The sequence below is a fragment of the Rhinichthys klamathensis genome, unplaced genomic scaffold, assembly GCF_029890125.1.
Source record: "Rhinichthys klamathensis goyatoka isolate OS25496 unplaced genomic scaffold, OSU_Roscu_1.1 h1tg000082l_1, whole genome shotgun sequence".
Lineage (NCBI taxonomy): Eukaryota > Metazoa > Chordata > Actinopteri > Cypriniformes > Leuciscidae > Rhinichthys > Rhinichthys klamathensis.
In genome coordinates, this window is record NW_026606624.1 from 214,932 (window position 1) to 228,379 (window position 13,448).

Here is a 13,448-nt window from a genome sequence, read left to right on the forward strand (position 1 = left end):
AAGTTATAAGCTTTCGTTGATTTTTCCATCACTTTAAGGGCATTGCTGTCTTGACAACCTCTCAGGTTCATTATTAGTACTTCTTAATACTCATTTTATGCTTAAAATATTATTATCATTTTATTACTTAAAAAACAAAAATAGTAAGACTGTTAAATTAGTTCTAATTGGTCATATGATAGTGTCCTATCTTACGACAACATATGGCCTAAATTCAAGTAACTGCCTAAAAATGCTTTCAGATTGTAAGGATTTATTAGGGGTAAAGATTACAGTTGGGTTACCCGGCCAGCACCTTCATAATCCTGCAAAGAATAATTTAATTGATTGTTTTTCCTTTGTTTACACTCCTATTTTGAACTCATCTCATCTGGGACCTTTTGCACATTGTTCTCATTTTTCCTACAAAAAGTATAAAATGTCATTATTTTCATAGAGGGCAGTAGATGATTGTATCTTAACTTTACTGCCCCCCTGTGGGGTGTTGAATGAACGAGTTAATTCATTTAGAAAGACAATGGTCAGGGTTGCATCTGGAAACTCCCTTAAAAACATGTCCATAAGCACTGTACAGCACATCACATCACTGCTTTTGATATGTGCAACTGTCAACTAAACCCATAATAAAATAAATAAAGGAGAATGATATTTTGTCCATGAAAGGACATCAGTTTATTGATCTCTTTTGCAGTTATCTATCTATCTATCTATCTATCTATCTATCTATCTATCTATCTATCTATCTATCTATCTATCTATCTATCTATCTATCTATCTATCTATCTATCTATCTATCTATCTATCTATCTATCTATCTATCTATCTATCTATCTATCTATCTATCTATCTGTCTGTCTGTCTGTCTGTCTGTCTGTCTGTCTGTCTGTCTGTCTGTCTGTCTGTCTGTCTGTCTGTCTGTCTGTCTGTCTGTCTGTCTGTCTGTCTGTCTGTCTGTCTGTCTGTCTGTCTGTCTGTCTGTCTGTCTGTCTGTCTGTCTGTCTGTCTGTCTGTCTGTCTGTTCCCTCCGTCCGTCCGTCCGTCCGTCTGTCTGTCTATGGAGGACAAAGTTCACTTCAATTAAAACCAATTTAACGAAAGACTGTAACAATTGCAGAAAAATGATTTAAATCATATAACCATAACAGTTTTGACACTATAACAACTAACATTATATTAAAGAGTAAAATGCAGGCTGGACTATAAACCAGAAAGAGAAGTAAGAGTTCACCTGATCCATCCCCTATAGGGTTGAGGAACTTCGCTTGGTGGTTTCTGATTTGTGATGACATTTCCTGACTTGCTTCTATGCTTTATATACCAAATACTCATTTATCTTGTGTCTTTCTTCAAATTCTCTCTTGATCTTCTCTTACTACACATCTCAACATCATGGGAAACTTCGCTGCAAATGAAGGACTATCCATTTTTGTTATCGTAAGCTATTAGGATTATGATTTTAGGATTGGTTTCTTATTTAAATTAACTTTTAAAAATATTTTTATTTTAATATCTTTGGATTCTTACTTTTCTTTTTTAAATGACTTGTTTTTTTGTGTTTTCTTTTAGCACAATTATTTGTTAAACATACTGAAAAACAGAGATACTATTAATGTTTTATACTTTAATTACTTTTAATACGCCTACAACATTTCTTAAACGCTCTCCGTTCTGTTTTTCAGCTTGTGTGGCTCGGCATCAATGCGTTTCTCTTTGTACATTTTTATATGGAATTTTTAATTGACAGATACTACTATTCTAGAGTCATACTTGGGGTAAGTGACAAATCCTTTATACATTTTAAATATTTAATTTGTTAATTAATATATTCATATAATTAATGACATTGTTGTAATTTTATAATTAGTTTAATGTCAATTATTATATTGATGCCAATATGTTTTTTTTAAATGTATGTTGTGTAATTTGTAATTGTAATAATTTGTGTTGTTAAATATAATGTTAAGACACTCCAGTGTTAATTATATAGTTATATTTTGAATCTAATTTATTGTTTGTGTATTGTACTTTTATTTCTATGCTAATGTATTGTTAGATTCTACTCAGAACTTCTGTAAGAGTACAATGTTTATATGTAAAATGTTACATTTACATTTTATCTGTAAGGACTATATTTGAATGCATCTGCAAATATGTTGTTCAGAGCTTAAAATAGGAAGTGAAAGTTCCCCTCTCTCTCTCTCTCTCTCTCTCTCTCTCTCTGTGTGTGTGTGCTCACAGCACGCTCTCTCCTGGGCCAGAGCTCCAGCTGCATGTCTGAATTTCAACTGCATGTTGATCCTGCTGCCCGTCTGCAGAAACCTGCTCTCATTCCTACGCGGATCCATACAGGTCAGGAGAGGAGCAACAGAGCGAAAGTGAAAGGCTTATCCACTTCAGATAGTGAAAAGTGATGTGTGTGTGTGTGTTCACAGTGCTGTAGCCGCACTGCAGCCCGTCAGCTAGACAGAAACATCACTTTCCACAAACTGGTGGCCTACATGATTGCCTTCCACACAGGTACTGCAAGAAAGACACTTTCACTTAGTTTCCACGTTTACATCCTTTTCCTAATCTTTTTACGATTTTCAAATCTTTCTAAAATGCCACTAAACCTAAACTCTAAATTTGGTGTTGAAACAATTTTCACTCAGTAAATTGTCAATAAATTTCACAATTAACGGGGTCAGGAGTTTAAATAATTACTTCTTTCTTTTTTTAAATGTTTTTGAAAAGAAGCCTCTTATACTCACAAAGGCTGTGTTTATTTGATCACAAATACAGTAAAACAGTAATATTGTGAAATATTATTACAATTTAAAAGAACTGTTTTCTTTTTGAATATGCTGTATATAAAAATGTGATTTATTCCTGTGTTGGCAACGCTGGAATTGAAGTAGAAAACAGTTAATTAAAATTGTAATGCTATTTCACAATATTACTGTTTTTAGTATTTTTATCGAATAAATGCAGCCTTGGTGAACAGAAGAGACTTTCAAAAAGTCTGAATTATTCCAAACTTTTGACCGCCAGTGTAAAACATACCCCAATAATCTTTGTTTTATTTACAACTTCAAAAAAAGTCATATTTACAGTGTAGCCTATACGTCTTGCATGCATGATGTTTTATAGATAATTATCCCACTGATTTCTTGTATATTCCCCCAGCCATCCACATCATAGCTCACCTGTTTAACTTTGAGAGATTCATGGATTCCCAGCTTATGATCAACAGCAGTTACCTGCCTTACGTGCTCTCTCAAATTGGCAACAACGGCAACAGATCCTATCTGAACCCCATTAGAACCAATGAGACGGTGAGTCTTTCCAGCAAGTTTTGCAAGGTTTTTACTCATTTCAGAGTTGCACATTCTCAGTGTCAGCAGAAGTTCCCTCTAAAACACTGATTCTGAAGCAGCTTCCTGCTCATTACGCAAGGAACCTCCAACTGATCTGACTTCAGGCCCGTAGGATACCTCCCACTTCCACCCACGGGTGCATCACAGAACCATCATGCTGCTGCCGATGTTGTGATCACATGATTTGTAAAATTCTGTTGCCATAGTGTTGCAATGATGACCCAGTGGACAATAGCCAGAAATAGAAAATTGAGAGGATGAAAAGCTTATGATCATAACAAAAACATTTATAGTGCCATGTTGAAACATACGGAAGCGTATTGCATTCACTTGAGGGAAAAAATCTACTCTCATTTTTTCTGAATTAACGAGTTAGTTATCTCAGAATTACGAGATAATTTTTCATGGAAAAAAGTTTTTGCTCTGTTTTTCTGAATTAATGACTTGATAAAAAATTTTTTCAAGACAAATGTATCTCATAATTCTGACATATTAACTCGTTAATTCAGAAAAACAGAGCAAAAACTTGTTTTCCATGAAAAATTATCTCGTAATTCTGAGATAATTAACTCGTTAATTCAGAAAAACAGAGTAGATTTTTTTCCTCAAGTGAATGCAATACGCTTCCGTAGAAACACAATCGACACTAAAAAATAATACTGTATTTAATTGAGAGAACCTATAACAGATTTAAAAAAAATTAATGGCATTTATTTGAAATTTTGTAACATTTTAAATCTCTTTACTGCCACTGTCCACTCCTTGCTGAATAAAAATATGAATTTCTTTTACAAAAAAACAAACTTACAGACCCCAAACTTTTGAACAGTAGTGTATATCAGTCTGAAAACTGCACAATGTTCATTTTTGCCGTCTACTCTAACTTTGTCACTTTTTGACAGTAATGTTTTATATGGTCATTTTTTTTGTGTGTGTTTTGGATTTCCCAGAACCCAACCATAGTGATGTTCACATCTATAGCGGGACTGACGGGGGTGGTCATCACCCTCGCCCTCATCCTCATCATCACTTCCTCCATGGAGGTCATCAGAAGGTCGTATTTCGAGGTGTTCTGGTTCACACATCACCTGTTCATCGTCTTTTTCATTGGTTTGGTGCTTCATGGAGTTGGGTGAGGGTTTAATTCAATTCATATTTTTATTTTTTGTTCATCGAAATCTAAACCAAATCTGAATCTCACAATATGATACATTAGATAATCCTGTTTTAAACAAACAAATGCAATAATACATCTAGAGAGAAGTTTTATGTTCTTGAGAAGTTTTCAGATCATGTGACACTGAAGACTGGAGTAATGATGCTGACAATTTAGTTTGCCATCACAGGCATAAATTACATTTTAGATGTAAAAAAATTAGGGCTGTCAAATGATTAATCACGATTAATCACATCCAAAAATAAAAGTTTTTTTTACATAATATATGTGGGTGCACTGTGTATAATTATTTTGTATATATATAAATACACACACATGCATGTATATTTAAGAAAAAATATTATTTATATATAAAATATTTATATTTATATATAATATAAATTATATATAAATCTATATACAGTATATACATGAAAATATTTCTTAAATATATACAAGCATGTGTGTGTATTTATATAAAATAATTATACACAGTGCGCACCCACATATATTATGTAAAAAAAACTTTTATTTTGGATGTGATTAATCATGATTAATCATTTGACAGCCCTAAAAAAAATACAAAATAAAGACAAAAAAATATATAGATACTAAAATAAACGATATATTCTAAAATATGAAAAGCACGCAAACTGGATCTGAATATAATAATATGTAAATATGTGATTTAAGCACTGAGGAGATTCAGTGCAAAATCCTCCAGACTCTTTTTCTTTTAATTTGTACAGTATAAAGTTGAGCAATTCTTAACTCTACACTTGCTCCGTCACTGTCAGTCCCACAGTTCACTGTCTTTTGCGAGCCTGCTGCTCTGTGCTAATAGTTGTTGATTTGAAAACACCAACTCATTTCTGCTCATCCATGCCAGTGAACACATGGTTGGGCTTACAGTTTGAAGCTAATAAAAGGCAGGTTTTCCAGCAGTGTTTATTGAAGCATCATGTAAATTGATGGCACATCTCAGTCATAATACAGTACATGTTGACAGGTGCATAATGCTATAGCAGGAGAAATATCATGGATTATTTATGCAATAACAGTATGTCTGTGTAGGCGTATTGTGCGAGGCCAGACTCTTGAAAGTACAAAAGTGCACAACCCTATTAAATGTCACAGCCAGTTTGAGACCTGGGGTCAAAACGGCACCAACTGCCCTGAACCTGTCTTTGCTGGGAACGCCCCGATGGTATATCATAAATCTCAAATACAATCTATAATCTATGGAAGCTTGTTTCTGCCACGTGGGACCCCCCCGCCCCGGTAATTTTAACTTTAATCTCACAATTCTTTTTTCTCGCAATTGCTAGTTTATATCTCGCAATTCAGATTTTATAACTCACAATTGCTAACTTATATATCACAATCATGAGAAATGATATAATATATAGATATAAACTTGCAATTAAAAATGTAATTGCAATGTTTCATCTCACAATTCTGGCTTTTTTCCTTTCAACCCGCACATGACAGGAAAAAATATCTGTATCGTGGCCACGAATGAACAATTTGTTACCACGGATTACTAATACATCAGCATGTTTTACTAATTTGTTCCCTCATTTTAAGTAAATTGTGCGCACAATATAATAATTTTTTTCCTTGCTTTACCACATAATGTGCATGATATAATAATTTGTTCCCTTGTTTTACTCATTTCTGAACATGTTGTAATAATTTGTTCCCTCGCTTTACTAAATAATGCGCATGATATAATAATTTGTTCCCTTGTTTTACTAAATTGTGGCCATGTTGTTATAATTTGTTCCCTTGTTTTAGTTAAATCAAAACGAGGGAACGAATTAGTACAACATGGCCACAAATTACTAAATCGAGGGAACAAATTAATAAGTTGTGAGAACGAATTTGTAGTTGTTTGTGGGCATGATTTAAACTAAAACAAGGGAACGAATTAGTAAATTGTGTCTTAATTAATTTTATTTCATGGTGGAAACAAGCTTCCATAATAACCATATTTTAGCACATAAATACATACATATTTATTGTCAGCATTTCAAACACATGTACTTCCTCTTACAGACGTGGAAGTGGGTGGTTGGCCCCATGTTTCTATACGTCTGCGAGAGACTGGTGCGCTTCTATCGCTCACAGCAGAAAGTGGTGGTCACCAAGGTTAGGAAATCAAGTTATTTAATTAGCAACCAATCCATTTCTTCCCCTCTCACCATATTACGCCACTTTGCAGGTAGTGATGCACCCCTCCAAAACCCTCGAACTGCAGATGAAGAAGAAGGGCTTTAAGATGGAGGTCGGACAGTATGTTTTCATCCAGTGCCCGTCGATCTCTCAGTTGGAGTGGCATCCCTTCACCCTGACCTCTGCCCCGGAGGAAGACCACCTTAGCGTGCATATCCGAATTGTAGGGGATTGGACACAAGCCCTTTATACGGCCTGTGGAGGGGACAAGACTGTGGTGCTGGATGCTTGGACACTACCGAAGTAAGATTAAAGTGACAGATGAGTTATTTAAAGAGATGGTGAACCTTCTGTCATCATTTAACCCACCCTCATGTTATTCAAAACCTGTATGACTTGTTTTGGACAGCACTAACTTTCATTGTATGGATAAGAACATTTTTCAAAATGTCTTCATCTGCAGAAGAAAGAAAGTCATACAGGGTTGAAACAACATGAAGGTGTATATTAATGTGCAAATTATCATTTTTTGTGAACTATCTTCTTAATGTCACATTTTTCTTGTGGAACTCAAAAACTTGAATTACACAGATGCAGTGTTTTAAATAGTACTAGTGAGTTTCACTTTTAAAATGGGAAAATACATGTGTAAAAAGGGGATGTGGGCTTACAATCACAGTTGCAAAAAAGAGAAGTGTGGGAAGACCAGGTCTTTGCTTGAGAAGATGGTAGGCAATATGGCGATTTCAACATGAGTGAATTTTTGTTGCTGTTTCTTCCTATGTGTTTCCTAATTTCTTCCTCCTTCAGTACAGAACTGGAAGAATGCAAATTGTGCAACATGATAAAGCGAACAATGCAATGCTCAGTTATTTCTTCAGTCTGCTAGTTTGCCATGCATAATGGCTCTCTGGTGTTCTCTGTGCAGGATGGCTTTGGATGGGCCGTTTGGGACGGCCAGTGAAGATGTCTTTCGTTATGAAGTTGTGATGCTGGTTGGCGCCGGTATTGGTGTGACACCTTTCGCTTCTGTTCTGAAGTCTGTGTGGTACAAACACGTCCAGGAGAACAAAAACGTCTTCACCAAAAAGGTGATGAACAGCAGCACTAAGTTTAGCAATTGAAACTTTGAATGATAGAACATCTTTGTTTTCATTTGTTTGCAGATGCCACGTTTATTTTACATATACACTACCGTTCAAAAGTTTGGGGTCGGTACGATTTTAAATACTTTTAAAAGAATTCTCTTCTGCTAACCATGGCTGCGCTTATTTGATTAAAAATACAACAAAAATCAGTTATAGTATTAAATATTATTCCAGTGTAAATCAGCTGTTTTCTGTGTGAATATATAGTAAACTGTAATTTATTCCTGTGATCAAAGCTGAATTTTCAGCATCACCAGTGTCAGTGTCTTCAGTGTCAAATGGTCCTTCACAAATCAGTATAATATGAGGATTTGATGCTCAAGAAACATTTATTATTATTATCAATGTTGAAACAGTTGTTGGTCTGTCAGTTGTAAAGTTTTTTTTTTTTAGGATTCTTTGATGAATAGGAAGTTCAAAAGAACAGCATTTGTTTGAAATAGAATCTTTTGTAACATTATAAATGTCTTTACTGTCCTTGATAAATAAAAGTATTGATTTCTTTCCTCCAAAAAATAAAAATAAAATTCTCACTGACCCCAAACTTTTGAACGGTAGTGTATATACTTTAGGAATAATATATATACAGTATATGAATAAAAGTGTAAAATGTATGCGTTCTACTTTAAAGGTGTTTTGCAATTGAAGTCTATAGACAAAAATAGAATGTCATAAAATAAATAAAAATAAATACATACTTTCCTCTTATCTGAAAGAAGTCGAGTAATATAAGCAATTTGGATTGCAAGGGTTACTACAGTAATGTTCTGACATTTGACTTGTGCAGATCTATTTCTATTGGCTGTGTCCGGAGACACAGGCTTTTGAATGGTTCGCAGACCTTCTGCAGAGTTTGGAAAGACAGATGACAGAGAAAAACATGAGCGATTTCCTCAGTTACAACATCTATCTCACACGCTGGAAAGACGCTGAGGTGGGCGAAAAGATGTGCTTGTTGAATGGCAGATAATGTAAACCATTTTGAACTTCACTGAAATACAAACAGTCCTCTGATAGTCATTTTGATTATTGTTTAAAGGCGGCCCACCTTAGGGTTCAATATGAGGCGGAGGATGATCCTATCACTGGGCTTAAGCAGAAGACTCGGTATGGTAAACCCAACTGGGACAATGAGTTCAGTGCCATCGCTACCCAACACCCAGGGTATGTAGTGTGTGCTAAATAAACCATAACAGATCGTTCCGGTCCTTGATTACATTTGGTAAATTATTCTAAAAACAGCCGTGCCTAAATTCACCATAAACCACGGCTTCTTGCTTTAGTGAAAACTTTTAAAGGCTTAGTTTCTACACTTGCTAAGTATTATTGGTTTTCTCTTCCTTCTCTCAGTTCAAAAGTTGGCGTTTTCCTGTGTGGTCCCACGGCACTGGCCACAGCTCTGGGGAAGCAGTGTCATTCACACACAGAATCTGGAGCTGAATTTATATTCAACAAAGAAAACTTCTGATGTGCTTCACCACCATTTGGACAACTCATGTGTATCAGAACCTATGGATGCTGATTAACACATTTTAAATCGATGTACGTACAGTAGTCAACATTTGAAGTGGATCAAAACCTTTAATCAATTTTGAACAATACCCATTATCCACTTCAAATGTTGACTACTGTATATATATTTATATATATATAAAATTACTGTGTAGAATATGAATACTTGTTTTCAAAGATTGTATCTTGAATATGTTTTGTCTTACTGAATTGGTAAAAAATATATTTCACTTAGTTGTTTAAAACGGTTTAGGTTTTAAAATAATGAAATTCTTGTTAATAATAGACTTTTTGCATGGCAAGTTTTTGTAATTATGATGTCTAGATATGTCAGGGCTGTGCATGATGCAGAAATAATCGATTTTTATATACCATAAAGATCAGTGTTATTTTACTGTTAGTGTGTGGAACTACCCTGCTATCCAAACATGCTTCCCCTTTCTTAAGTGGAAGTTAAATAAACCCTATGAAATCTTGAGTTGCGAAATTTGGTGGTAATCAATTTTCATCCATTCAATGTCCCTTTCATTCATATTAATATGGTACATTATACGTATACGACGTTTTTAACATTGTGCAACAATTCTGTATGGGATTTATAGATGGACTTGTGTGTAAAAACTGAATCTACTTAATCTTTAACTTAACTCTTTCGGCAAAATTATTGTGTGCTTGCTGATTTTAAACTTAGGAGAAGTGGAAAAACTCAGTTTTAGTTCCCAGAAATGAAAATCAAACACGTATTGACATGAAGTGACATCCTTGCGTTGTTGTAAATTTCCCCTAATATTTTGCATGTGGTTCTATCAGAGTTTGCATAGCCTATATTTTCAGATGTGAAAATGTCTTTGGGTGCAAATCCTCCCAAAAAAATTATAAAGACAAACATCATGATATATCAATTTTCCTCAACTGGATTATTAAACCCAAAGCAGAAAACTTTAATAATTAAACATCAACATATTCTATACAGAGCAAAGGTGCATGTAACCTTTGCAAGTCCAAAAAAAAGAAAAACATACACGTACAATGTGGTAGATAAGCACTTGCAGATTAGGTAAAACAGACAAGTTGAACATGGTTTAAGTCTTAGCCAGTGCGTTGAAGGCTTCATAACAGACGTGATGGTATGATCGTCAGAGCGAAGGTAGTTTTCCCGATCTGTGCCTGTGTGTGTGTCACATCTCAGCCCTGGTTCCAGCTCATAGCGCAATAGCCACTGCAAACACACTGACGACGCAGTACATGGTGCGGTTCTCCCACCTCACTGTGCAGCTTCCTGCGAAAACACACACACACATCCTAGAATGAAATCAGATGCACAAATGCTTCATCTTATTTAGTTTATCTGAATCATATCTGGCAAAATCATGTGAAAAGTGCCCCATAATTGCCATACTTTTTACAAAATACAGGTTTTAAAACAAAAAGTAATAAGAATGAGTATTAGTGATCACCATGCTATAAATTTATTATATATGCAATGAATATAACGCACAAGAACACATATTTGGGTAGCTGACATGAAATTTAGAAATTCAATGGTTCTTCTGCATGCAGTCGTTAATCTAAAATTATTAAAAGTTTTCATGAGAGACTACGGAATATTTGAACAGTAAAAACACTGCAGAACTTAAAAAAAGTGAATAAAAATAAAATAATTTAATAAAATATAATAATATAAAATGAGAAAGATATTTGCATCCCAAGATTTACATTTCCTATTATACACATTTTATACAAATGTAAATTAAGCAAGTCTTTATATAAAATACAATAACGTTTGATAAAGAAATGACATGAATTAAATATAAAAACATGGAGATATTAACTGAATATTCATAGAAGCAACGGAAACATACTTTACCAAATTAATGATATGCACTCAATGCATCTACTTTAACTTTATTTGTCAGAGAAATATCAAGAGTGAAGGCCAATGTGGTCCATATAATGGACATATTTATATCAAATATATATATGGACCCTTTTCAAATTTCTGGGGTTCTCAGAAGCAGAAATGGTCATAGTTGGGAAAAATTATGTAGCTGTGAATGGGAAAAGACAGCAAATATAATTTCTGTATTCGTTTAAATTCGTTTCTTTGTACTTTCCTGTCAAGGTAATAAATCTGTTATTATTATTTTTTTATGAAAATATGCAAAACTGTACAAGATTTGCTATGTTGAAAACTGTGGAAACGCATCATCACAGTCTGTGAAAAGGGTCCATTGTATTGCTATGTCCTTTTGGTCAGGATGAGCTAACACTATTGAAGCACTAAGCGGTTCTAAAGAACTAAAAGCTTTACCGTCAGTGGTAGTGTCCCAGTAACAAGAGTTGGCTGTGTGAAGACCTGCGCCGCTTTTCTGCATCACAGCACAGTTGACTGAAATATATACATAATATATAGAATCAACAACTGCACTTTGTATAATGTGTTTCAGCTTTGTGCAAAGATGATGTATAGCCTTATAAATATATTATCAGATTTCAGATCTATAACCTATTAAATATTTGTATACAAGATGAACTCAATCGGAAAGGCTCGTACCAATATACTTGAACGGTTTCCCCTGTTTCACTAACTGAGTGAGAGTGTGTTCGACTATGCTGGCTGTCCACTGGTTCACTTTGTTCTGGCTGTAGTCCACGCCTCCAATAATACCCTCAATGCACTGACCGATAAACACACACACACACACACACACACATAAAGAGAGAGAGAGAAAGAGTTAATGGAGCAGACTTGCACTCAAATAAATAGGCTAGCATTAATCCTGCAGGCATGAGTTAGACATGAGACTAACAACAATGCAATTCATTCAGTAAGAAAGGCTACACCATACTATAGGATGCTTAATGTTTTTGACAGTGAATATTACCTCCTTAACAACATTACTTGCTTCATCTGGGCTGAAAGACATCTGAAATTAGAGGTTTTGAAAGGTGAAAAGAGATGAACACACTGTCAAACTGGTTTAAAGAAGCATCCACAACATTATATTTAGTGACCAAAATGTACATTTTAGACATAAATGTTAGGGGAAAAAAGCTCAAAATGTTAAAAAATAATAGTTTATGAATACATAAAGTTAAATGTTGATATTTCAACGGTTTCCTTTATGATTCAAGCTGACGTTATGATTTGGCCACACCCTGAAGCATTTTCCATAAAAACGTACAACAAAAAGATGTAAATTATAAATCGAAATGATCTTTTAGTGATCTGTGTATATGTAAAATATGTAATGATGTCAAAATATGAGCGTTTAAGGATGATGGGGTGATATTATGTTTTTTTCCGGATGAATCGGTTAGCAGGCTAGCGGTAAAAGCCAGTCTAACGTTAACGCTACTGTTTACCATCTTTGAAAGCTTATACAGATAATAACCAGTTGCACCATGTAATGCCTTATAACACCTACTTCATCTCCAGAATGATACTCCTCCATCTTATCAGTTAGTTTTAAAACCAAAAATCTGGAGTCTGGACAACAAACTCTGCTCAGATGATTGTAGCTTTTCTCTCAGTGACAAGTAAAGCTGATGTTAGCAACATAATGGCGATTGAGTGCTGCCACCTACTGGCGCTCTCCGACTCAACATGTCCATCCATGATCCGTCCATCTATCCATCCATCCATCTATCCATCCATCCATCCATCCATCCATCCATCCATCCATCTATCCATCTATCTATCTATCTATCTATCTATCTATCTATCTATCTATCTATCTATCTATCTATCTATCTATCTATCTATCTATCTATCTATCTATCTATCTATCTATCTATCTATCTGTCTGTCTGTCTATCTATCTATACAGTGTTTATACTGTATTCGATCAAAAATACAATAAAAACAGTAATATTGTGAAATATTATTACAATTTAAATTAACTGGTTTCTGTTGTATTATATTTTAAAATGTAATTTATTCCTGTGTGTGTGATGGCAAAGCTGAATTTTCAGTGCCACATGATCCTTCAGAAATTCTAAGGTCATTTCTTCTTATTATCAATGTTGAAAACAGTTTTAATAAAAATTCTTTAATCATGATGCACTGCCATTCAAAAGTTATGTGTATTCAGCATATTA

General features: G+C 34.5%; 2 protein-coding genes across 2 annotated transcripts; one reads left to right on the forward strand and one right to left on the reverse strand.

Moving 5' to 3' along the window:
- Nucleotides 1-1,294: 1,294 nt before the first annotated feature.
- On the forward strand, nt 1,295-9,375 carry LOC130085553 (cytochrome b-245 heavy chain). The gene is made up of 13 exons (XM_056251359.1): nt 1,295-1,434; nt 1,680-1,772; nt 2,239-2,349; nt 2,433-2,517; nt 3,166-3,314; nt 4,307-4,488; nt 5,587-5,719; nt 6,571-6,663; nt 6,737-6,990; nt 7,616-7,778; nt 8,623-8,769; nt 8,875-8,999; nt 9,186-9,375. Exons 1-13 carry the CDS (start codon nt 1,390-1,392, stop codon nt 9,301-9,303), a joined length of 1,698 nt encoding a protein of 565 aa, XP_056107334.1. The 5' UTR covers nt 1,295-1,389; the 3' UTR covers nt 9,304-9,375.
- An 863-nt stretch (nt 9,376-10,238) lies between these two features.
- dynlt3 (dynein light chain Tctex-type 3) lies at nt 10,239-12,916 on the reverse strand. Its single transcript, XM_056251361.1, has 5 exons — nt 12,776-12,916; nt 12,233-12,274; nt 11,902-12,025; nt 11,659-11,736; nt 10,239-10,626 (listed from the first exon to the last, which is right to left on the reverse strand). The coding sequence occupies exons 1-5, from the start codon at nt 12,800-12,802 to the stop codon at nt 10,550-10,552; spliced, it is 348 nt and encodes a 115-aa protein (XP_056107336.1). The 5' UTR covers nt 12,803-12,916; the 3' UTR covers nt 10,239-10,549.
- Between the last annotated feature and the right edge of the window lie 532 nt (nt 12,917-13,448).